The following is a 24,080-nucleotide window of genomic DNA, read 5'->3' on the forward strand; positions in this document are numbered from 1 at the left end:
GGTCAGAGCAGGCTGCTCTTCCCCTCCCCTAAACAGCTGGCACGCTTCCTGAAATGCCGCTCCATCTGGGACTTTTCCCGCTGCTGCCTATCTGCTCAGGGGGGAGGGATAGGAATCCTGTGACTGCATGCCAGCTCCAACTTCTCAGGAAGCACGCGGCTGTCGTGGGGAGCAGAGGAAGAGTGCGCGCTTCCTGAGAAGTTGGAGCTGGCATGCAGTCCTGGGACTCCTATACACACACAACCTGCGCAGGCAGGCAGCAGGGGGGAAGGAAGTTCCTGGCGAAGCGAAAGACTGGGCATTTCAAGAAGTGCAACAGCTGTTTAGGGGAGGGGAAGAGCAGCCTGCACACTTCCTGAGACCTGGGATCCCCAGGTACTGGCCCCAGCTGTGTCTATCCCCTCCCCCTGGCAAGCCCCCCACCCACCAGCACCCTGCCCCAGCACCCTGTCTGCTGCCCCCACCGGCACAGTTGGGGCCACATTAGTGAGGCTTGGGGTTTTTTGGAGGGGTTGTTTTTATGCATCTCACTTGTGTGGCCCTGACTGACTTTTCTGTGGGTCAGTGACCCCTGACTCAAAACAGGTTCCCTGCCCCTCTCATAAATAAAGACAATGCTGAAACATTTTGTGTTTGACATAAAAATGAAGCCTGGCCAACAAGCCCCCATCTGGCTGCAGCATCATAACACTCCTGTACCCCCCAGGGCCCAAACCTGAACCTATCATACACTGGAACCCCCTGTCTTCAGCCTCACATCCCCAAATTCCTGCCCCCCCACATCCCCAGTCTTCTGCCACAACACTCCTGCACCATCCACACACTGCAAACCTGTATCCTGAGCCCATCATACTCACAGCTCCCTGCCCTGAGCCCCTCATGCACCCCAGCCCAAACTCCTGCACCCTCACAGCCACAAGCCTGTGGCTTGCTCAGCATCCCAACCCTCCACTTGACCCCAACACTCTCCAGCCTGGAGCCCCCTCCCTGAGCCAGCATCCTCTTCTCTACTCCTCCTGCACCCAAATTCCCGCCCAGAGCTTGCACCTCTCACCCCTTCCCGTGCTGCTTTTGTGAGCCACAATAGCAGCGGAGACAGCGTGAAGAGCCGGGGCAAAGTTGTTGAGCCAAAAAAAAAGGGGGGGGGGAGCAGGGCTGTGAAGACCCGGGGTAAAGTTGTTAACAAAAAAAGAAGTCGTGGCACGGTATACCAGCCCCTGTTTTCCCCTAGTGCGGTGGGGTTTTTTTGCTCAACAACTTTTCCCTGGGTCTTCGCCACCCTGCCCTTCCCCTCCCCCCCCCCCCCCTCAACAACTTTGCCCTGGCTCTTCACACTGTCTCCACTGCTATTGTGGCTCTTCATCTGGAACGGATTGGCCACCCCTGGTCTAGACGGTGCTTGGTCCTGCCGTGAGGGCAGGGGACTGGACTCAGCCTCGTGAGGCCCCTTCCAGTTCTCGTGTCTATGACTGTATGATTCGATGACATTGCACTTACTGTTCATTAAGCTGCTCTGGGATTCCCTTGTTTTCTCTACTTAGAAACTTCACCTCTCAGCTAAATTGCGATGACTGTTGTGATGTAAGGGGCAAGTCCTGCCTCCAGCCAGAGTCTAAAGCATGTGGACTGTGCTCTGGAGAGGTTGGCTGCCGTTCTGGAGGGAAATTAAATTCGCTGCTCACCCCACTGTTACCAGAGGGAGAGCCATGAGCAGGGCTGCTCCAGAGACTCCCGTAGGCTCTGAGCACCAGTAGAACATTTCAGTGGGAAGACGTAGGCAGTAAACCCACCCAGCCGCACATGCACAGCCAGCTCCCTTGTCTCCCCCCTAAATGTTCCTCTGTGTTTAGATACATGCTTCTTCCAAGCAGCCTTCCTGCTGTCTGCACTATGGAGAGCAAGTGTTTCCGCTGCTTTTGGGACCTTCGGTACAGGGGCTGCCAGGCCTATCTGTGACCACCTGCTCTTTCTCTAAAGCCTATTCAATATGAAACCCTGCATTTGTGCACAGCTGAAATCCCAATGCCTACCTTTCCATTACAGGCCCATCAGCAGTGTTCGCTTGGCTGCATTGCACATTCTGGATGCTCTGTGATGCGCATTTTAAGAGACGAGCAATTGATCAGGCTAGACATTCACTTTATAACTATGGATTTGCTCTAACGTAAAAATGAAGGAGGACTGGGAAAAATGTGTTTATAATATGTTTTCTCTTCTGTCTATATCATGTGGTGACATAAAGCTCCAAATTTTATCCTTCTAGTATGCTTCATCTGGACTTCATTGTAGTGGTTGGTGTTATCTGTAGAGCCCTGCATAGATACAAAATTAGTATCCACATCTACATCTGCAAAATTAATCCATGGATAGCCACATCTATGGATGCAAAGCAGATATCTGCGGATTTACAGGGTTCCAGATAAAAAAAAATTGTATCCACATCCATATCGACAAAATTGAGCTAGGAATATCCACATCTGCAGGACTGCACAGTTTAAAAGGATGGTGGGGAAGTCTCTAACAGTTTTGATAGTAAAGTTTGGTGTTACTTTAAAGCAGCATAAAACAAATCATATTTTAAGATAATTGGATACTTAAAATAATCTTTGGCTGATTCTCATTTACAGCCATTTTCAAACCTGTCTCTCTTTGCTGCTTTAACATTTATGCTCATTTTCAGGCTTCTTAGCTCTGCCCAGCTGTGCAAAAAAGTTTTTATGTAAATTAGGCTTCCACATTTTTATCATGGTTGCCTAGTATTCAGTACTTGTGGCATGATTTGCCTAATGAGCTCTTGGGCTTTTATATATTAGCAAAAGTTTGGGTTTTTTTTTTTTAACGGAATTTGCTGTTGATAAGATCAGAAGTAAAATATTGAGAAAACATTAGTCTGAAGTAAGATGGTGAAGTTTTCATTGTCTTCCTTGATCCTGGCTGCTCTAAGCACATGTCTGAGTGTAAGCATGTGCTTAGCTTGATGTGCTGATTTCAGTGGCTCTCCGAACATGCGCCGGAGTAAGCACAGGATCAAGTGCTTTGCTGAATCCTCGTCTGTGGCATGAAGAAACAGAATTATTGAATGGAATATCCAGTTAGACACCTTCTCTCTGACCCCCTGCTCAGACATCACACTCCTGTGACACTTGCTCTAACGGTCTTTTGTAAGGTTGGCAATGAATGCAGTGCACAGACTAGTAAACACGGGTTTTCCCTTAATGCATGGAGCTCTGAGTTTGCTTTCATTTCTTGTCTGCAATGTTGTTATGCTCTGGGTCATGGAAAACAAATGAGTAAAATCTGTAAACAATGTATGCTTCATCAACAGTCCTTAATATAGCAAATGACAGAGCTGCGTTTAAGGACATCGCTGGGGATGCAGGTCTTAAGCTTCACGGAGCTGGAGGGTGAAGTTTTTTAGTAGTTTTTTAGCCATGCTCCATCATTACTGACTGATGAGAGGCTGAATTCAGCCTTTATATCGACTACTGTTTTTCCTTTGGGGGTTTTCCTGCGGTGAGCAGCAGTGCAGTAACTGGGGGCTATGACTGAAAAACACTGTCTCCTCCTGAGACAGGATCAGGAGACAGGAATGAAGCAGATGGGTCAATTAAACTATATTCACAAGAGAAAACTAAAGAAGCACAGAGAAGCACAAAGACATTGTACCCTGCTTTGTTTCGAATGGCATGTCTAGACTACATCCCTTTTTCGAAAGAGGGATGTAAATTAGGCAGATCAAAATTGCAAATGAAGCTGGGATTTGAATTTCCTACCCTTGAATGCATAATGGCGGACGCACGTTCTTTTGAAAAGGGGTATTTCAAAAGTGAAACCGCTATCTAGATATGGTTCTTTCGGGGGGGAAAAAACCCTAATTTTTTGAGGAGCACAGGATCTTTGTCTAGACAGCGGTTTTGCTTTCAAAATACCCTTTTTCGAAAGAACATGTGGCTGCCATTATGCAAATGAAGCATGGGAAATTCAAATCCCGGCTTCATTTGCAAATTTCAATCTGCCTAATTTACATCCCTCTTTCAAAAGCGGGATGTAGCCTAGACATAGGGGAAGGCTCAGCATTTTGTGAAAATCAGGCTCGTTCAAGTGCCCCTGTTGGGAACCCAAAATCATGAGTCACTTTTGCTCTTCTTGTCAAAGACGATGTCCGTGTATCTCTCTAGACTGGGAGATGTTTGTTCGTGCTTTGTAGGAAGTTGGGAGAAAATTCTCCATGGGGAGAATAATGGTAGATAGTGTGTGTCCACTGTACAGACAGTAGCTGCATATTGGGGGAGGAGGGGAAAACAGCCCTTTTCCTCACAGACGCACAAAAACGGGATTCTCTTCCTTCTCTTAACCACAAAACCACCTATTTAAGGAGGGAAGTGGCGGCCAAACCAAAGGTGCTGCACAGAGCAGAAAGTTCTTTCTTTCTGAAATGATTATTCAGACTATTCCATTCATGCAGCCGGCATGGTGCTGGGATGACACCAGAAGTGTATTTCCATTGGATGTTTCACTGGCAGCGTTGCCAGCAGAGGCCACTTTTAGAACTGGAGCTGGCGTATGAATTTCCCACTTGTGTGCTAGCACAGTGTTCGCATTCTTCAGGGGGAGAGGACCCGAGGTTGGATTGTAAAGCTGTTTGCGGGTCTGGTCTCTCACCCACAGAGTTGGTTTATGGCTTCTGAAAACAGCCCAGGGGAGACCTTGCTGTTTGGTGTGGGGAAAGTTATATATACGTGTCGTCTGGACCACGGGGATGCTTAGGAGGGAGAGAATTCCCAGCTAAAGAGCCAGTGGCTGATTCTGCTCAAGATGAATGGCAGTATAGTTGTCCAGCACGATTAGCAATAACGGCCTGAATCCCACAATCCTTACTCAGGCAAAACTCCCATCGACTTCATTGGAAGCCTTGCTTGCATAGTATGTGAAAGGCCAGCTTGTTTGCCTAATGGAAGAGGGAAGCACAATTGATCCTTTGCACGCAGATAGGTCTTGCTAGCTGTCCGCTTTTGCTGGAGAGTGCAGCTTGTTCTCTTCTGCCTCCCCTGGCACATTCAGGCCGGAGTTGCGGGGACATGATCCCTCCCTTCTCTCTACTCACTCTAGAGTGGTCGCACTCCTGGGGACTCACAGAAGAAGCAATCTCCGGAGCATGGGGACCCTGACTGCTGGGAGTGCATATTTGCAGGGATGGGGGCAGGAGAGAGACCCTGCCAGACCCACAAACCATCTCATCTGGAGTAAGAGCTGCAAGATTTGGCTTGTGATTCTCACTGAGAGAGCCAATAAGTTGCTATAATTCTGTTTCTTATTTAGGGATTTGCTCAGGCTAATTTTGTTGGAGCCATATGGCTAAAACTTGATGTTTTTATGTTGTCAGCCACAACACGTTCTTCCCTTAACTTTCTAAAATCCATTTTGTTTCTTTTTACTCTAAAGAGGGGGCAGAAATACCTTTGTGGTGATTGCAGACATTAGCAGACGCACCTCCAAGCCTGAGACACTGTAAAATATGTCCTCTATAAAACCTCAGTCAGTAGGATTCTGTAAACCTTGGCTCAGACTGAGGCTTCCTTCAGAAATCCAGTAGACACTTTTGTTCTCTTTGAGAAAACTGTCAGACAAGTATGTGGCTTAAACAATAGAGTTAAAAACATTCAACTTTGGCAAATATCACCTCTCTGCAAAAATAGGAGGATTAATGTTTTTAACATCAGAAATGTCCCAGTCATCTATTGGTTTATACTGTATTGTGTGCCCAGCATTTATAGAAGTCTTGCGCTCTTACAGTCTTCATATTCTGTGTGTTTCTTCGGACTCTTGCTGGATTGGATTTTCTAAAGAGCTCAGTGTTCTGGAAACAGTTCTCCCAGGGAGTGCTAATGGGTGCTGAGCACTTTTGATAATCTGTCTCCATGTGTGTAGCGGCACATGTGGCGGTTCTGCCCATATGGTAGACTCATGAGTTTGTCGTCTTTGCCTGAACTCTGCCCACTAGTCCATCTCTTCCAAAAACACGTTCGGTGCTCTGTGCTTTTGGGCAGTTTCAAAGAGAAACAACAAGCTTGTCAGAGAAATGCTTCCTTATTTCCCCCATCCTCTTGTTTTACAGCTCTGAAATTCAGGGCAGGTGATGTTCGATGCTGCTCCTGTGGCGGGATGAAAGTTCTGTCTCGCATGTTGGGCTGTACGTGTGGAAGGGAAATACACAACGGAGTGATTGATTTTTGAGGAAGCCACAAGTAAATTGAGAGAGGCCCTGGACTAATGCCAGCCAAACCCTTGTGTCACCCCACCCCCGTCATCTGTGCTATCGGTTGCTTTCCTGTTTCAGAAAAAATATTACCAGTTATAGAGTTTTTAAATGCATTTGGTCTAAATCTCCTGTTAGTTGCACCACACTCAGATACCACGGTGGTGGGAGGAGGTAAGATCTGTTTGATAAACTGCAGAACCAGGTGACAGATGAAATGTATCATGTACCTTTCACCACTTGACTGATTCACTGCACACTTCTCCATTTCCCCAGGGAGTTAGAAGACACTGGAATTGGAGGTGTAATTTCCAGCATGCAGACATACCCATGCTAGGGTAGATCAAGCTACTGCAGTAAAAATAGCACACCTCTACCAGACATGGAAATTTCACCTTCCTCAGGACTTATTCTAACCAAGGAAATGGCATTTGTGTACATCCGTTTTACAGACTAACACGGCTACCCCTCTGAAGCTTATAAAGCAATGGTTTGTTTCTCTGCAGGGTCTCTTCTCAGCAGCCTGGATAGTCTGGATTCCATGTACAGCAACATAGAGCAGCAGGTAAATGAAACGCTGAGACGACGCAGACATGCAGGTGACAATGACTACAACATTGAAGTGCTTCTAGGAGTTGACGACTCCGTCGTCCGATTTCACGGCAAAGAACATGTGCAGAACTACCTCCTCACCCTTATGAACATAGTGAGTATTTAGAACACACCCTCCTTGTTTCCTCTGAAATGTAATATTAGCCTTCACATTATTTATTTATTTATTTATTTTATTTATTTATTTATTGGGTCCCATGACCAATAATGCCCAAGGATCTAAAGGTTCAGTTCAGCCAAGAAAGTTGGATGTTTATCTGAAGTTTATGCAAACCTCTTTGTTTAGAACTAGATTGCAAATCTCTCAGGAACAGATGTGTTTTAATAAGTGTCCTGGGTATTGGGCACAGAGCCGAGAGTGTATAATCAAATCATCTGCTGGTGTAAAGTCAATGGAGAGAACTTTGTCTCCAAATTCTAATCCAGGCTCTGCCGTGGACTCACTGTGTTAGCTGTGGCGCACAATTTATAGCCCATTTTTTTAAAGGCAGTGAACACACAAATCTCCCATTGAATGCATTGATATTCTCTCTCAGTGAATAAGAACAGTTCTTAACATTCTTATACAGTACTTTCTGATAGTGTGCTCATCAAAACCTTTGGTACTCAGTTTTTTGTTTTGAAGGCATGTAGGCTGACTTCTCTCTTACACAAGTACAGATATATGGACGCCAATGGGATTGCACATATTTAAACGGAGTGACAGGAGAGTCAGGTGGGGTGTGTGTGTGTGTGTGTGTGTGTGTGTGTGTGTGTGTGTGTGTGTGTGTGTGTGTGTGTGTGTGTGGTCCTCACAAAGTGTTCAGAAGTGACATGGACACACCTGCAAAATACTTTCATCTCACTGGGATAATTGTCTTCGATACTTCTGACTGGCAAAATCCCCCAAACCCCATTCCTCACAGATCAGTTCCATAATTAGTGGGTGGTAGTGACTAGTGAGTAGAGCAGAGTGGTATAGCATTAGGGCAGCTCAGCGACATGATGAAATGCTTGTTCCTGCTCTTTTGAAACAGCATTTTTCACCCTGGCACTGCAGAGAGCAGTTTATAGACTTGCTTGCTTGGGATGGAGGTCACATCTTTTAACCTCTAGACCACATTGTCCTGGGCCCATCGTGTGCTGTCCAGCCAGGATTGAAGTGGCCACCCCTACTGTCCTGTGGAGAATTGGTCTAAATTACAGCCTCATGCAGTAAGAGGCTGATCCCAGGCCATCGGGTCCAGACACTGCACGGCACCTGAATAGTTATTGCTGGATATAAACGGGAGATGAACATGGAGAGCAAGCTGACTAGGAGCTGTGCTGAAGGATGAGTTGTTTTGACAGCCTTTAATAGCGGCACTGCAACTGATTTAACTTCATCGACATTATACACTGTAGAAAGTGGCCGAGTCAGTTGTTTGACTGCTCGTTGTTACTTCATGGAAAAACTAAAAACATGTTCTGTATAAGCTGTTTCACTCACTCTAGTGCAGTGTTTCTTAAACTGTGTTCCGCTCCATTCGGAGATGTACCACGACCTCTTCTTCCATTTTTGTTTTCCTGGTGGCTGACGGGATACACAGCATTTCCCTTGGCTCTTCTTTTTTCTCTCAACGAAAAACCTTGGTGTTCTGCATAAAAATAAATTGTTTGCTGTTCCACGGTCTCAAAAAACACTGCTCTAGTATGTGTAATGCTTTATGATAGTACTTTGTGATTTGGTCAGTACTCTGGATGCTTCATAATTAATTCTTCTTTGATGTTTTAGTATGGCTCATGAATGGTTGGAAGGGGGAAGCTCTGATTTACATAGCTGAACTCTCCCCCCACACCACAGTGGAAAACCCTGTATGGGGGAAAAGATATTTGGGGCAGCAGGTACATTTTAGATTCTGAACTGAGTAAGAGTTTGTTTTGCAGTTAATGAAATACAGAACAGCGACACACTTATTAATGATCACTTCCAGCGAGAGGCAAATGCAGTTGTCCTAAGTAAGTGCGTTGAAGTAGGTTAAGGTTTTCAATACAGTTGTTTGCTCTGCAGTGAGAATCTTCCTCGGTTAGACATTGATACTTGCTACTCCTGTGGGTAGATACTGTACTTATGACAAGTTTCACTGCATTAAGGTAACTCGGGTCAGCATGAGATTAGGGATGTAAAAATGGAACTAGCTGTGTAACCAATTGGCTACACCAGTGTTTCTCAGTGGGCTGTGGAACCGCTTTGGGAAAGCCGCTAGCAGGCCTATGCCACTTGGTTTACCTAAAGGCTCTGTAGCCACGGAACTTCGTGGCTCCCATTGACTGCGGTGCGCCGTTTCCAGTCATGAGGAGCCATGGGAAGCAGTGGAGGAAGTGGAGCAACGTGACTTCAGCTCCTCCAGCCGTGACGCTCCACTTCCTGACTGTGAATGCAGAGACAGTCCCGCCCCTCCTCCAAGAGATGCGCTGGGAGAGCAGAGTGAGCTGGGGCTATGTTGCTCGACTTCCCCCGTTGCTGCCAGTGAGAGCAGGAAGAAGGTCAGGCACTTGCTGCAGGCACCTGGTCCTTCCGCTCCTTCTCCAGGATGCCCAGGGACTCTACTGGCTGGCCCCTTGCCTCTCCCACCCATGGCGTTTGGGAACACATGCCCCCTCATGCCGCCCTCCCGCATGTCACATCTGTACTTGAGTAGTTTGTGATTAAGAGAAATGTGACACAAGAACTAGGAATTGTGACACACAGCTAGGATTTGGGTCTCCTGAGATATAACAGTAGTGCATTTGTCCAGTGAGTAACAATAGCATAGCCTATAATGCTTGTCTGGGTTCATTTTTTTTTTGCCATCAGGTGATGTAGGTAACCTTAATGTGAAATTGCCTGATGGTTGGCTCAGTTTTATTCTGGTTATGTTATCAAATGTGGATCCTTGAAATAAGCAGTGTTGCTATGTTGCATGTGTAGGCCTTGGCTTCTCTTCTGCATCTTAATTTCAGCTGCTAATAAGATGATGTTGTAAAGTTAATGATTAAATATGAAATGTTCTGAGGAATCTCTTCATGTTATTCTTTCTTTGCTCACCACAACAATCATAGCAGTGCATTATTGGCACAGATGAACTCCAGAAAATAATCTCTGTTCTGTTGTTTTCCATTAATAAATCTTAATTTTGAGATGCCTTTAGAACATTGGCTTTTTAGTTTTAAAACAAGCACATTTAATTTTTTTGTAAATAGATTTTAACATCCCTAAAAACAGAGTCACGTTCCCTGTTTTCTAAAATGTAGATTGCTCCATCTGCTGGTAATGCACTTTTAATACAAAATATTCTAAACTAAACTAAAATATGTATCATTACCTTAAAGTTTTACGTAAATTACAGAAATGATTGAGACTTCCTGTATTAAATACAGTACATAGTTTTTAAGTAGTAGTGTCTTTGGAGTCAAGAGTTTGATAGGTTAAGATACAAGAAGCGTTATAAAAACCTTTTAATCAACTTGCCGATTAAACTAAAAATTGCAGTAAAACTTCACTTATGATAGATTCTAATGTTGAAAATAATGCATACATGGACATCAGTGTAGCTTTTAATTTCCCAGGTAAAATAAGAACATAAGAACGGCCATACTGGGTCAGACCAAAGGTCTATCTAGCCCAGTATCCTGTCTACCGACAGTGGCCAATACCAGGTGCCCCAGAAAGGGTGGACCGAAGACCATGATCAAGCGATTTGTCTCCTGCCATCCTTCTCCAGCCTCTGACAAACAAAGGCCAGGGACACCATTTCTATCCCCTGGCCTTTTATGGAACTAACCTACATTAAATTATCTAGCTTCTCTTTAAACTCTGTTATATTCCTAGCCTTCACAGCCTCCTATGGCAAGGAGTTCCACAGGTTGACTACACGCTGTATGAAGAAGAACTTTATTTTATTAGTTTTAAACCTGATAACCATTAATTTCATTTGGTGTCCTCTAGTTCTTCTATTATGGGAGATATTGACTTTTTTCCTCAAAATTTAGCTATGGCTGCAAAAATTTTCACCAAACTAAAGCCCACTTCTGCGAATACTTATGCAGGTGCATAACTGATTTCAGTGGGATCTACTTATATCTTAAAGTTGAACACACATGTGTAAGTGTTTGCAAGATCAGCACTCATTGAAACCTCACTGAAGTAAAATTTCAGTGGGAGCTTTTCATGGCCTTTAATGGTCTTTGATTAATGCTATATATATGAAACAATTTGAAAAGGAAGACCCTTGTATTCAGTAACTAAAAGTCCTTGAAATACTGTTTCAGCCTGGCTTTTTGTAAGCAAGAGATGGATATATATTATGGAATATTTCAGGGGGGAAAAAAACTCTGCTCTTGGTTTTCTCAGTTTCACATCTTGATCAGTACTGTAGGGTATCCTACACAGAGGCATTCCAAGAAAGTAGAATGTCTGATAGATGTAGAATTTTTCTGATAATCATAATCAAACCTTCAAACCACTGCGAAGATGCACAGGGGTGGATAATGGACTTGGTTATATTGTTCAGCTCTCCCAGATTCAGGGCTGGCTTTCTGAAAATGAGCAGTGTTGTCCTAGTCAAGTACAAGAAGTGATTTTTTTTGTGACGGTACGACCCGGAACGGCGTACCATCACCTATTACACACACTCTCACTCACTCACTCACTCACACTCACACTCACACACAATATGGCATTTCCTCCGTGTGTACCAGCACCTGGTGCAGATGGAAGCCTGCTCGGGACACATGGTGGTTTTTTTTTTCTGGCTCCCAGCGTGGAGATGTGGTTCTTAAAGGGGCTGCAGCCACATTTCAGCCCCCAGCATGGCTTGCTTTTTTTTTTTTTGATCAACAACTTTGCCCTGGAGTACCGGCACCTTTTTTCTTATTTAAAAAAAAAAAAAAAAACCCACCAAGTAAAAGATCAGCATGATAAAGGGAGTGTGAATTCAAAAGTAATTTCACACTGTGTTTTTCACCCATGTACGCTGCATGATCTATCACTACTGTGGAAACTCTTGGGTTAAATATCTGTGGGCCTGGTTGTGCTGTCAGTTTCATCCACTCACGCTCCTGGAAGCCAGTGGCACAGTATGGGTATAACTGACGGTCAACCTTGGCCTTTTGTATTAATTCAGTGATTAAAAGCTGTCAAGTAGGGATCGTGGGAAGTGGAACATTAGGTCAAAACCTCTTAAGAATTTCGTAATGCCATGAGCTAGTACGCAGGCAGATAAATGATGATAGCAATCAGTTTATGAATCACCAGCTATCCTTTAGTTAATCCTATTAATTAACTACCTTTCTGGGTAAGAACAGCAATCTGTTATCTTAAAGGAATTTAAGGATATGGAGGAAATGCCAATAACTTCAATAGTTCACGAACTGAAAGTCATTTCCTGTGGCTTTTCCCAATAGACCCAATCCTCAGACAAAAGCTGTCAAAAGGAACAAGAGGTTTAACCAGAAAGAAATTGATTGTAAGGGAACAGAAATGGACCTGCCCTGCCTAGTTTAAAGTGAGGAGGGATTTAAAATGGGTTTGATGGGAGCAGGTGACCAAAGCCCCCAAGTAAGTCATAGACATGGAGACCTGGAAGATTGGTCAGAAATTGAGGGGAACATGGGCTATAATAGCAGGAATAAAGTAGAGACAAGACCGAGGGGGGCAAAATCAAATCAGTAACTTACTGGTATGTATATTAATGCAAGAAATATGAGCAATTAGCAGGAAGGACTTGAAATGCTGGTAAATAAGCACAACTATGACATGGTTGTATCACAGAGATTTGGTGGGATAATACACGATTGAAATGTTGATTGATGTGGTAGAGTACAGCTTGCTCATGAAGAACAGACAGGAAAAAAGGGAGGAGGTGTTGCCTTACTTATTAAAAATGAATGCACTTGGACTGAGGTTGAGGTGGATGTAGGAAACAGACTTGCTGAGAACCTCTGGATAAGGATAAAAGGGGTAAAAACAAAGGATGGTGTCATGATAGGAGTCTACTAAAGACCATCTCACCAGGAAAAAGAGGTGGATGAGGCTTTTTTTTAAAGAACTAACAAATTTATCAAAGCACAGGACTGGGTGCTGATGGGGGACTTCAATTATCCAGACATCTGTTGGGGAAGTAACATAGCAGGGCCCGGATTATCCAACAAGTGAGAGAGAGTAAATGCTACTGTTCTTTGTCTTTGGAGGGGCATGGGTCATCCACTGGCGGTCCTCAGCCTGGGACAGGGCCCAGGACCCTTTGTAATGCTGCTACAGTCCATAACCTGTGTAAATATCTGAAGAAACACTGAGGGAAAAGCAATCAGCAATTGGTGTAGCGAATCACAGCTCCCTTCCTGCTCTGCCCCTGGGCAGAGCGCTACCGCTGCCACTTGCTGAGCATACTTTTTGAAGGTTCAGCCCGGCTCTTTATTATTGTGCTTCTAAGACCCAGATTCTGTCATTCAGGCTTGTGTGGAGTAGTAATCCACCCAGTCATTTCAGTGAGACAGGTGGTGGACTAAGAGACTGCTCCACAGGAGTAAGAGAGTTTGCCCTCAAGGAGTAGTATACAAATGAGACCAATCTAAATTAAGCACAGACTCTATCCTACTGCACAGGGTAGGAAAGATGTTTTGAATTAAAATAAAGCAACAACTTTCTGCAAAATCTGAACTTTCAGAGAAAATAACTGAGGGGGGAAACCAGGAAAATCAGCGTGAAGAGACCTAGATATGGCATTTTTGGCCGGGCTTCCCCACAGGGTAGAGTGCCACATTTTAAAATCAGTACATTTCTCGGACCTGAAGAGCTCTGTGGCAAGCTTGAAGGCTTGTCTTTCTCACCAGCACTAATTGGGTCCCTCCCCCCCCCCCAAAAAAAGTACAACCTCATCCACCAGCCAACTGCTCTACAGCACCGCATACATTTTAGAGGTCTAGCGGCATTTCTGGGTTCTCTCACCCCTGGCCGAGATGTTAGAAAGAGATTAGTGTCTCGTGGGTGTTGGATGGCCTGTGGAAAAAACACATTTTCTAAGGAGCTGGTTTTACATGATCAAGATCAGAGCTATGCTTGGCACTAATTACTATGCTTTTCAGAGGTCTCTGCAGAAAGATCAGGCACTCAGACTGATCTCTCAGCCTTTCAAATGTGTCTTCAGGTAAATTTAATGTACATTGATGGGATATGAAGAGGAGACCTTGCACTGCCACAGGCTGTGCTAAATCTATTTTGTAGATTGACACAGGTCTTGCATCTCCATCAATCCAGAACCTTTCGTTGGTATTAGAGCCACTGAAGAGAGGCCTGCTACTTCCTGCCATAAGGGCACGTGTCGCTTTTTGTTAGTTAGTTCCTTGAGTATTCATCAGCTACTGCATTTATCAGTGATTGTGAAGCTAGGGCACTTTCTTCATTTCATTATAAAAATCCATTGTGGGGGGTGAGAATGCACATTGTCAGGAGAGAGAACGTGAGAAATAAATCACTGAACTCGGTAACCGCTTCTCAAGGCAGGCGGTGTGAGTTAGAACATAAGAACGGCCATTCTGGGTCAGACCAACGGTCCATCTAGCCCAGTGTCCTGTCTGCCGACAGTGGCCAGCACCAGGTGCCCCAGAGGGAGAGAACACAACACTGAATCCTCACGTGATCCCTCCCTTGTCACCCATTTCCAGTCTCTGACAAGCAGAGGCTAGGGACACCATTCTGACCCATCCTGGCTAATAGCCATTGAGAGACCTAACCTCCATGAATCTCTCTAGCTCTTTTTTGAGATGTGTGCGCGTTGCCAACAATTCATGCTCAGCTGATGCTAAAAGGTCTTGCTTTTTAGAACCATATATTGTATATTTTAGCCAGGTCCTACAGACTAGACAACACTGAATGGCACTCTTTTCCCCCCAAGCAAGGAATGTCTCTTTTTAGCCTGACTAAAAAAAAAATAACTCTTTAATTATGGACAAGTATGCCAATCTCTATCTGAGCACTATTTATTTTGCATCAATTAGTCCATAACATTTTTTTATTTCACTTAAGGAGGATGAGTAACTTTATTTATGATCTGCAGATGTTCTAACCCATAATTTTATACCTGTGTGGGAAGACTTTGACTTCTTTCCATCATCATCCCAGACATACCATTGGTTCAGAAAAAAAGACTCTGACCCATCTATATAATTCTCGACCCCTTTCATGACATGTGTCCAAATTTTTGTCCTCTTTTACGTTTAACCACAGAACAGGAGTGTCAGTTTCTTCTAAAGAAATCTCAGGAAAAATTCTGCCTTTGACTCCTACTAGAGTCCTCCAAGGGCAAAAATTGGCATTTTGTGCCAATTCATAAATTGCTTTGCAAAGGGCACTTAAACACAATGCAACTACTTCTTCCCTGCCCTGATTAACTGGATTTCTACTGCCCTGAGTAACTGGAGTCTTGTGGTATCATGAGATTCACTTTTGGGTGGGTGTTTGTGTAAATTGACAGAAGCTATTTTTTGTATAAGAGCTCCTCTTCTCAAATGTTTAGATGTGGTATGTTTTTGCGCTGTTAAAGGATTTTTAAATGGTACATGTTGATGTCATGGCTGTTCCCTACTCTGGCATTCCAAGTGCAGAAGGTGAGAGCTCGCAAGAGAGCTTCAAAATCTTGCCTATACTGGAACTGGTTACCAAAACTTCCCAGAGTCACAGATTCCTTGGCTCTGAGAAATAAACAAACAGACAAGCTGCCACCATCAAGTGATTTAATCCCTAAAACTAGGGGTGAACACTTGAACCCACCTCCAGGGTACCCCAAGCTCTTTTGTCACAAAAGAGGTTGAAAAAAGAACAGGAAAACAAGCTGCAGTCTCTGGTAGCTGACCCCTCAGTTTGAGGTATGCAGATACACACAGACTGACAGACCTTCCAGGACATAAGGATCAAATCATCAAGACAAAAGATAAACTCGATAAAACCTATGTGGTTTCCAGATGTTACAGAGCAACCAAGGAAAACAAATTAAAACACAGAAAAGTCTCTGGGCACAGTGCTAGGTGGTAAATGGGGAGGGGAGGCACAGATTCACACAGAGCAGTTCAAACCAAACCACAAAATAAAGAGAAAATACCCTGAATGCGACTAGATTCACTTCTTTCCCTTTTACTTACTTCTGATTTCTCTTTGTTCAGTCCACTCCCATGCCCCAAATTCCTTGGAAACATGGCTGTCCTGCCTGGGTTTAAATCATTCTGTTTCTTTCAACGCCTGGTTTCTCTCTCCCACACAAAGAAGTAGGCAAGGAATCTATAGCCAATTCAAATTTCAACACTCCATCTTGATTGGTTTTCCCGGCCCCCTGGCCAATACGTTTGCTAGCTACCTCAGCTTAACCCCTTAGTCACCGGGTGCTGGTCAGCACTCCTCCTGTTCATTACAGTTGACTTGGTGAAATGGAGTACAGTTGAGAGTTTCAGGGACATGCCAGCTGGTGTGCAGTACTTATGCCTTTCTCTTATGACAATGCTGTTGACTTTAAAACTTCCAGCTGACAATTTCAAAGTCATGTAGAGGATTTGGAAGTCCTTTTCCCATTGAGTGTTAACTTAGTTTGAAGTCAGTGGGACTACTCAGGCCCTTGAAACTAAGCACATGCACACAAGTATTGCTGCCTTGTTTTTCATGTCTTTCTCCAGACAGAAGTAGATAGTAAGCTGAATCCAGAAGTGTTTCTTGAGGGAGGGGAAAAAAAACCCATGCAGCTATCGACAGCATTTGCTGAGTGAAGTTTGCAGGTTTGGTCTGTTGGGCTTAGATTTTAATAATGCACATTTAAAAAAAATAAAAAAGCGGAAGCTTTATCCCAATTCATGTAATAAACCTAAGTATTTGAACTAATTAATATTAGACAGCCACCAGACAAAGCAGTGGGGGACATACGCTGGAACTCATCCGCATGATTCATGTCCAGATGGCACACTTGAGAGCTCCATGTGGACTGGAAGGGGAAAGAAATCTTGAGGCAGCAGAAGAGCCAGTCTGGCAATATACGTAGGGATGTTTTGTGCCATATAAACTGTACACAGTCTCTTCCCCAAGCTGCTTGAGGACAAAGTGGTTGTGGGATATAAAAAACAGCTGATGGATTTTTTTTTTGACTGGCGGGTGTTGTGACATGAACAGGTTTTATGGCAGTCGGTTGTAATTTTTTTATATTATAACAAATTTTACTTTTTGAAATTCCTCAGTTTTAAATCAAAATAAAGAAAAAAATACCCTCCATTATACCCGCTGATAGTCTCCGGTCCTGCGAACGTTAAAGCACACACCTAACTTTTCTCACATAAATCTTCTTATTTATTTCAATGGGACTACTCACATGAGTAAAGTTAAGTATGTGCTGAAGTGTTTGACACTTCAGAGCTTAGTGACACCATTTTTTTCAAAGAACAATTTCACAACGGGTTAGGGGTGTTAAATTTTGATTAATCAACTGAGTAGTTGATAGAATTTCCATCAACTACTTGATTAGTCGATAAGGGGGGGCTCTCGCTGCACCTCTCTCTTTGAAATGTAAAAGAGCTGCGGGAGGCTCTTATACATTTCAGAGGGAGAAGCACAGCAGTAGGGACGCCTCTGCCTCCCTTACTTCCCACAGAGATGGTTCTGGGGGGAACCGGATTTTAAGTCTGCCTGCTTCCCCCCCAGCACTGGTGCTTTCCCTCTTCATGCCTCTCTGCGGGGGGGGGGGGGGAGGGGGAGGGCGGAAGAGAGAAGGGGACAGCTAGTCGAGTGACTACTCGACTACCCAACTCGTTGCTTACATCCCTACTATGAGTCTGATCCAAAGTCCATTAAAATCAACGTTGTCGTTCCATTGGGCTGTGATCAGGCCCTCTGTGAGGAGGTTTGTTACCACTGGAATTCTAGTGTGCACAGAAACATTTTAAGACTTCAGTTCTGCTTCCTTCTGAACAAAATACGGCTATGTAAGCAATAAGTTATATAATTATGTATGCACTTTACTAGTCTATCTTTTACTTTCCCGTTACTCTTAGGTGAACGAAATTTACCACGATGAATCCCTTGGGGTCCACATAAATGTGGTGCTGGTGCGAATGATTATGCTGGGATATGCAAAGGTAAAAAGGCATTTGAATGCGTTCGGCATCTTAATCTTCTTAACCGCTATATTTCAGTGTCAGTTAATTTGGTGCTGGTGGGTGCTGCTGGACTGGTTACAGCGGGGACTGAGGTTCTGCCCCACACACAATAGCAAGGCAATAGCTGAGAGCTGCTTCACCCGTTTACCTCAGGCTTAGCACAAATTTGGTGAATGCCCTTCTAGAGCCTCCCTGCGCCCCAAGAATCTTCTCTGAGGCTGCATACGAGAGCACCTGTTTGTGATGCTGACACTGCTCTTCTTGTTGCCCCTTCCTGACTCATTTCTCACCAAATTCCAACAAGATGTTTGAAATTTTGGTCTCTGCCAAATTGGGAAAACGTAGGCCAATGAAGGCTCTTTCCATGTTACAACAATTCGCTTTCTTTACATTCTGCTTTATACTCCATATGCGGGGCTTGATTAGGCCTACATGGTGCTGGGGCTGTTAGTCTGTATTCTCCGTACGATGTGGGTGGCAGTTGTGACTGAGTGGATACGCACCCAGGAGAGAACAGTCTTCACAGGAGCTCAGCAGCATGGGAGATTCTCCTAATCCATGTGTTCTATGCGCTTCCCTTGCTGGTACAACCCACTTTAGGGAAAGGCACAAGATTCCCCCTTGACAGAAGCCATTGCAAACCCCTCTCTGGACAGATTTTGTTCCATCAGAGCCCACGGCCTGAATGTGACGAGGTGGAGTAGGACCAGAGCCCATCCACTGGAGACCTCTGTGAAGTAGGACCAGAGAGGCCCCCTTCTGGAGGCCAAAACCTGCCTCACTCATCCCAGGAAAGGAGCAGGGGAGCGAAGTCCTCCAGGCAACCTAGAGAGACAGGGGAAAGCATAAAGGGCTAGCCAATCAAAGAGGTTTCAGGAAGTAGCCAATTAAAACCCAGGAGGGCCATATTTAAAGGAGCTGCAGAGCTAGAGGCAGTTCCTTGCTGGAGCCAGAGGAGTGCAGAGGAGTGTTCCCGACTGAATACAGGGAACAGCAGCATTTTACAGCAGGGCTACTCAACACGCGGCCCATGGGCCGCCTGCGGCCTGTTTGCGGCCCGCAGTGCAGTTCGGGTTTACATGGGGATCAGTGCGCGGCCCACTGGTTGGATCCTTTGAATATGGCCTCCACTGGGAACATGCTCCATAATGGCGAGTCAATAGAATGGTCTTCTGTTGATATGCGTTTTAGTAGTTAAATTCCTGGACTGTCACTGCTCATTAAAAGTGCTGTCATATGGGTGGGAAATCGTGTAAATATTGCATTTTATTAACATCAGCAGACCTGACTTAAATGGGGCCTGTGTGTTGTATAGTCTTGCCTTCATCTTTGTATTCATGCCCATCAGTGTGAAATAAACTATTTGCATATATATTTGTATGTACGTGCAACCACACTTAAGTTGTGTCCCTCGGCATGTGCTGTGAGTATCACTGTGGCCCCCAGGGCTTCCAAAGTTGAGTAGCCCTGCTTTACAGGGACGTGGCGGCACATGGCCACTATTCTTAGGGTCCCTTGGCTGGGACTCTAGAGTAGTGTGCAGGCCCGAGTCCCCTGGGGAAGTGGCCTATAATCAGAGCAATAAAACCTCCAGAGAGAGAACTGAACTGCTAAGAGGCCCAGCTGCAGACCTGCAGCCAGAACCGTTCAAGAGAGCAAAACTGCTGCCTTCAAGGAGGAAGCCCTGGGGAGATGACCAAATACCAGGCTGGGATTGTTTAAAGATTGCAGACATCCACTACACCAGAAGAGGCACTCCTGAGTTTCTGCCAGCAGAAGACCTGGAGGAACCAAGCCAAATGCTTTTGGAAGCAAACAAAATGTCAATTTTGGCATTCTGGCATATCCCTGCCATGCCGATAATTAGGAAGTTATTTCCTTTCTACATGAACAATATTAGCCCCTCCCCCCAGGATCATGCTGGGCTCCCCCATGCTCTGCCCTGGGTAATTTTAATATATTTTACATTGATTTTGTCTTAAAAAGCAATTAGAGGGTTTTGCAACCAATCCTTTTCCCATTGTTGAAAGGAAGCATCCTGGTTTCCTCCGTGTTCACCAAAGCTCACATCCTTCCATTGAATTGGGGCATTAAAGTTAAGTTGGTGAAAAGGCCATTTTGGTGTTTGATGGTTAAATATTAAAACTCTGAACATACAGAGCTGGTGTATGTAGCATAGCAGGAGTCAGACCGGATGCAGAGGCGCTAGATCCTCATCTGGTTTGTGCTCCAATGTTTTCCCCCAGCTGAACATCTGTCCAGTATGTTTTTATCATTTCAGCCTTTCTTTGCAGATTACCCTAGACTGGGGGTGTCACTGCCCTCTGATTTATCTTAACCAAGTGGCACATTCTCTTCCCGCGGCTTAAAATGTAAGCAGCTCCCAGCTGTGTCATTGAAACTGTCCTGCTTAAGTAGCTGTGTCATTTGTTATGTGTTTGCCCTCACCATCGCACGTTTTATAGGAATGACCATTATTGTAATTGAGACTATAAACACTTATGGTGTTTCCTGAAAAGCCCCTTATGTGCAAGCCAACAAACAGGCCTGATTGCCTGCAAGCCAACAAGGGATGCTAACAGCTGGGAGGGAACACCTTGTTAATGATTCTTTCTGGCTGTCCTGGTTCCCCACGACCTAGCCATTTTTGTGTAATTGTTAACACTTGGGCTGAGTCCTTGTAAAGTGGCATTGTTCTGATGGGATGGCTTTCTGCACCCCCTTTATTCTGGGGTAAATGACTGCACATGAGTGCAGACAATGGTGAATCAAACCCATGGGGAATATTGGGCATGAGCTGGGGAACAACTTAATGAGGTCAAAGGCTGGCATGAGTGTGGAGGAGTGAAAAGGGTGATTGCTCATCGCTGAGAGAGGAACTTCCTGAGTGCTTGTCCAAGCACAGCCAGGCTGTGAATTTGCTGTACCCACATTTGCCACATACTAGTTCAGTGGCTGGACCCTGCTGCAGTGCACTAGAAGCACCCAGGTGTGTTCCATACACTACAGAACCTTTAGTGCACGATAGCAGGGTGCAAATGGTGAGTTAGTGCATAACATGCTAATGCACTGTAGAGTCACAACCTGACTTGATGTTCACTAACTCACCTTGAAGACAAACCTTATGTAAAAATAATTGCTTAAAATGCCCTGAGATCAAGTCATGGGAACACACAACTAAGCTCTTGATAGTAATTTATTGCTCTCTTCTAGTCCATCAGCTTGATTGAAAGGGGAAACCCGTCAAGAAGCCTGGAGAATGTTTGCCGCTGGGCGTACCAGCAACAGAAGTCGGATCCCAACCATTCTGAGCACCACGATCACGCCATTTTTTTAACCAGGCAAGATTTTGGGCCTGCTGGTATGCAAGGTACAGCAACCAATCTGCAGCAGAATAATTTGTGTTTTTAATAATGCCTGAAAGAAAAGGTAAAGATTGGAGAATTGTACGAATCAAGGTAAAATTGTACAAATCATAGCTTATGATTCAGCAAAGCACTTAAGCAAGTGTTCTACTTTAGCACGTGCCTAAATCAATCCCTGCTCAGAAAAGGTTTTTCCTAAGTGTGAGCATACACTGTTGTGGAGCCAGCCAGTTAGTCATCTAGGGTGTGTCTAGACTATAGGGTTTTGTCGACAAAAGTGGACTTTTGTCGACAAAACTATACCTACACTGTCGCTGAGTTCTGTCAACATAACATTGCCAGAACTCAGCAGTTTTGTCAACAGTGGTAAACCTCAATTTACAAGGAATAACGCCTTTTGTCGACAGAATTCTGTCGACAGAAGGAGTTATTGCATCTACACTGTCATGTCGACAGAGCAGCTTGCTTTGTCGACAGAACTGGATGTTGTCTAGACGCTCTTTGTCAACAGAAGTTTTTGTAGTCTAGACGTACCCCTAGTCTCCAAGAATGCCAAAGCCAGATTCTTCAGATGAAGCTGTAAGCCCCTCAAACTGCCGGTGTACGCTACTGTGCCCTAGTAGGAATTTATTTCCTGACTTCATCTGTTAGTCTTCTGACAAATGAGGAACGATAGCCCCTTGTCATTTTATCCAAACTGGGTCACAGTAAAAGTACTTTCCAATGAGTTTCTAGTAACTATCAATCCACTTGCTTGATGTGAAACGAGAGTAAATCTTAACTCACTTTGTGGTTAGCTTTGATATTTGTTGTCAGATCATTTGCTGGGAAAGCCTTTTTTATAGACTACGCGTCAATGAGTTAATGCCTGTGCTGGGTTTCATTATTAGTCTAGGAGCTAACAGCCAGGATAATTGGCAGTAAAATGGCAGTATAGGATTTAATCCACGGGACTGCCAGCAACTACAAGTCCTGATGAGAAGGCCTGAAAATGTGCCACTCTGTATAATTGTGATGCATTTCTCTCTCCTTCCCTCAGTCCACATGCATTTATAACTCAGTATGTTTTCTAGAACTTTCTATCCTGCCCAAGCAATGTTGTGTTTGTAGTCAACACTAGAGCTGGGTGAAGAATATGTAGCAGGATAATGATTTCAGGGCCAGAATATGACTGGCCCTGGGCAAGCTGCATGGGGCAAGCAAGAAGTTCCTTGTCCCCAATGCATGCTACTCAAGGACCATTCGCAGTAGCCGTTCCTGTGCTCAGGAGCAGCGGCGGATATAGGGCAGGGTGAGCGGGGTGGCTGCCCCAGGTCCCGTGCTTCAATAGGCCCTGTGCACGCGCTACTATCTGTTGGCTGTGGCCGTGGCGCATGCGCGAAATTGTGCTGCCCCGGACCCTGCGCTTCAATAGGCCCTCCGCCCTGGGCCCCACAAAACTTTCATCCGCCCCTCCTCAGGGGCACACGTGTTCTGCTTGTTCCTGATTTCCACTCAGGTGCCAAATGCTTTAAAAAAAAATTTAAAAGGGTGTGGAGAAGGCAGGGGCATATTCGGTGTGTAACACTGGCTTTTGTGGAGTAGCACACCAGCAAAGGAGAAAAGCAATCAGCTGCATGCCACGGGTACAGTCTTTCTGGTGCTTTTCGTGGGATGGGGCATTTCCTCACAACAGTCTGTGCAGGCATGTTGCTTAGAAGCCACAAAGTAGCTGACAGCGAACTTTTTCCTTTCAAAAAATTGTCTGCTGACAGATTTCGAAATTCTCAAGCAGGCTGCCTGTTAGGTCTATTTCGTTATTTTTTTCTCAGTGAATAAAGACAGGCAATTCCATATCATGGAGGGTTTTGCTGTTTCAGGATTTGGCTTCCTGCAGATTTGGAATGAAACTCTCACTTTTTGAAATGCTCCACAAAAGGGAAGGGAGACTTGGCTCTGAGTCGGGCTGCCCTGATGCTTCCGGGCTCCTGTCTCCCCAAAGAACCAGGAGCCTAGGTGGGGCTGCAGAGGAGCCAGGCAGACAAGCTGGCTAGAAATCAGGCACTTTCAGGCAGGGCAGCCTCAGATCCATACTTGGGTTTGGCGCAATTTTATCGACACGGAGCTGTCTCCACAGAATGTTTCCCTCTTGCCAGTTTGGCGTTGTCTGACAGAAGAATGTTCCATTGTAGAATCCCCAACAAGCTACGATTCTTGCTTCGCAGACTGTGTGACTGGTAATATTGTGCATTTTGCAACCAGATAACACCGTTTGCAGTGCTTCAGTGAGCGACTGCTGCTGGGGCTGTTTCTGTTCCCCAGTTATTTGACTCACATAACTGACTGAGCAAGTTTTCAGTGGTGTATTGTATTGTAAATAACAGGAATTTTACAGTTAAATACCCAATCGGACATGTGATCCATGTTCTTAGGCCTTCTATATGTGAGAAATTGGCATTGGTTTAACTTAAATTGGGTTTTAAACTCATTTAGTTAAACTAGTGCAAACCCCTGTAAAGTCTCAGGGGGGTGATGATAACGAACTACACTTAAATAGAAATACAATTATGCATGGGGGGAGGGAGGGTTGTATCAGTTCAACTAAATCTGTTAAACTGAGGAATGATTTTAAACAGTGCATGTTTCTCTTATAGACAAGGTTTTAGTTCCATTTGATAACTAGTGATGACAACTTCATAAACAACGAGAAGTCTTCATGACAACTTCATGTGATTTAAGTG

General features: G+C 44.7%; 1 protein-coding gene across 5 annotated transcripts in view; it reads left to right on the forward strand.

The window, feature by feature from the left end:
* ADAMTS3 (ADAM metallopeptidase with thrombospondin type 1 motif 3) overlaps positions 1–24,080 on the forward strand; it is a 187,276-nt gene that overhangs the window by 126,437 nt on the left and 36,759 nt on the right. For all 5 annotated transcript variants that reach the window (XM_075929390.1, XM_075929394.1, XM_075929391.1 and 2 more), the window contains 3 exons: positions 6,763–6,962; positions 17,891–17,974; positions 21,209–21,365. In XM_075929390.1, coding sequence (XP_075785505.1) covers positions 6,763–6,962; positions 17,891–17,974; positions 21,209–21,365 — 441 coding nt within the window. The remainder of the gene's footprint in view (positions 1–6,762; positions 6,963–17,890; positions 17,975–21,208; positions 21,366–24,080) is intronic.

Source organism: Pelodiscus sinensis, chromosome 5, assembly GCF_049634645.1.
Source record: "Pelodiscus sinensis isolate JC-2024 chromosome 5, ASM4963464v1, whole genome shotgun sequence".
In the NCBI taxonomy this organism is placed as follows: domain Eukaryota; kingdom Metazoa; phylum Chordata; order Testudines; family Trionychidae; genus Pelodiscus; species Pelodiscus sinensis.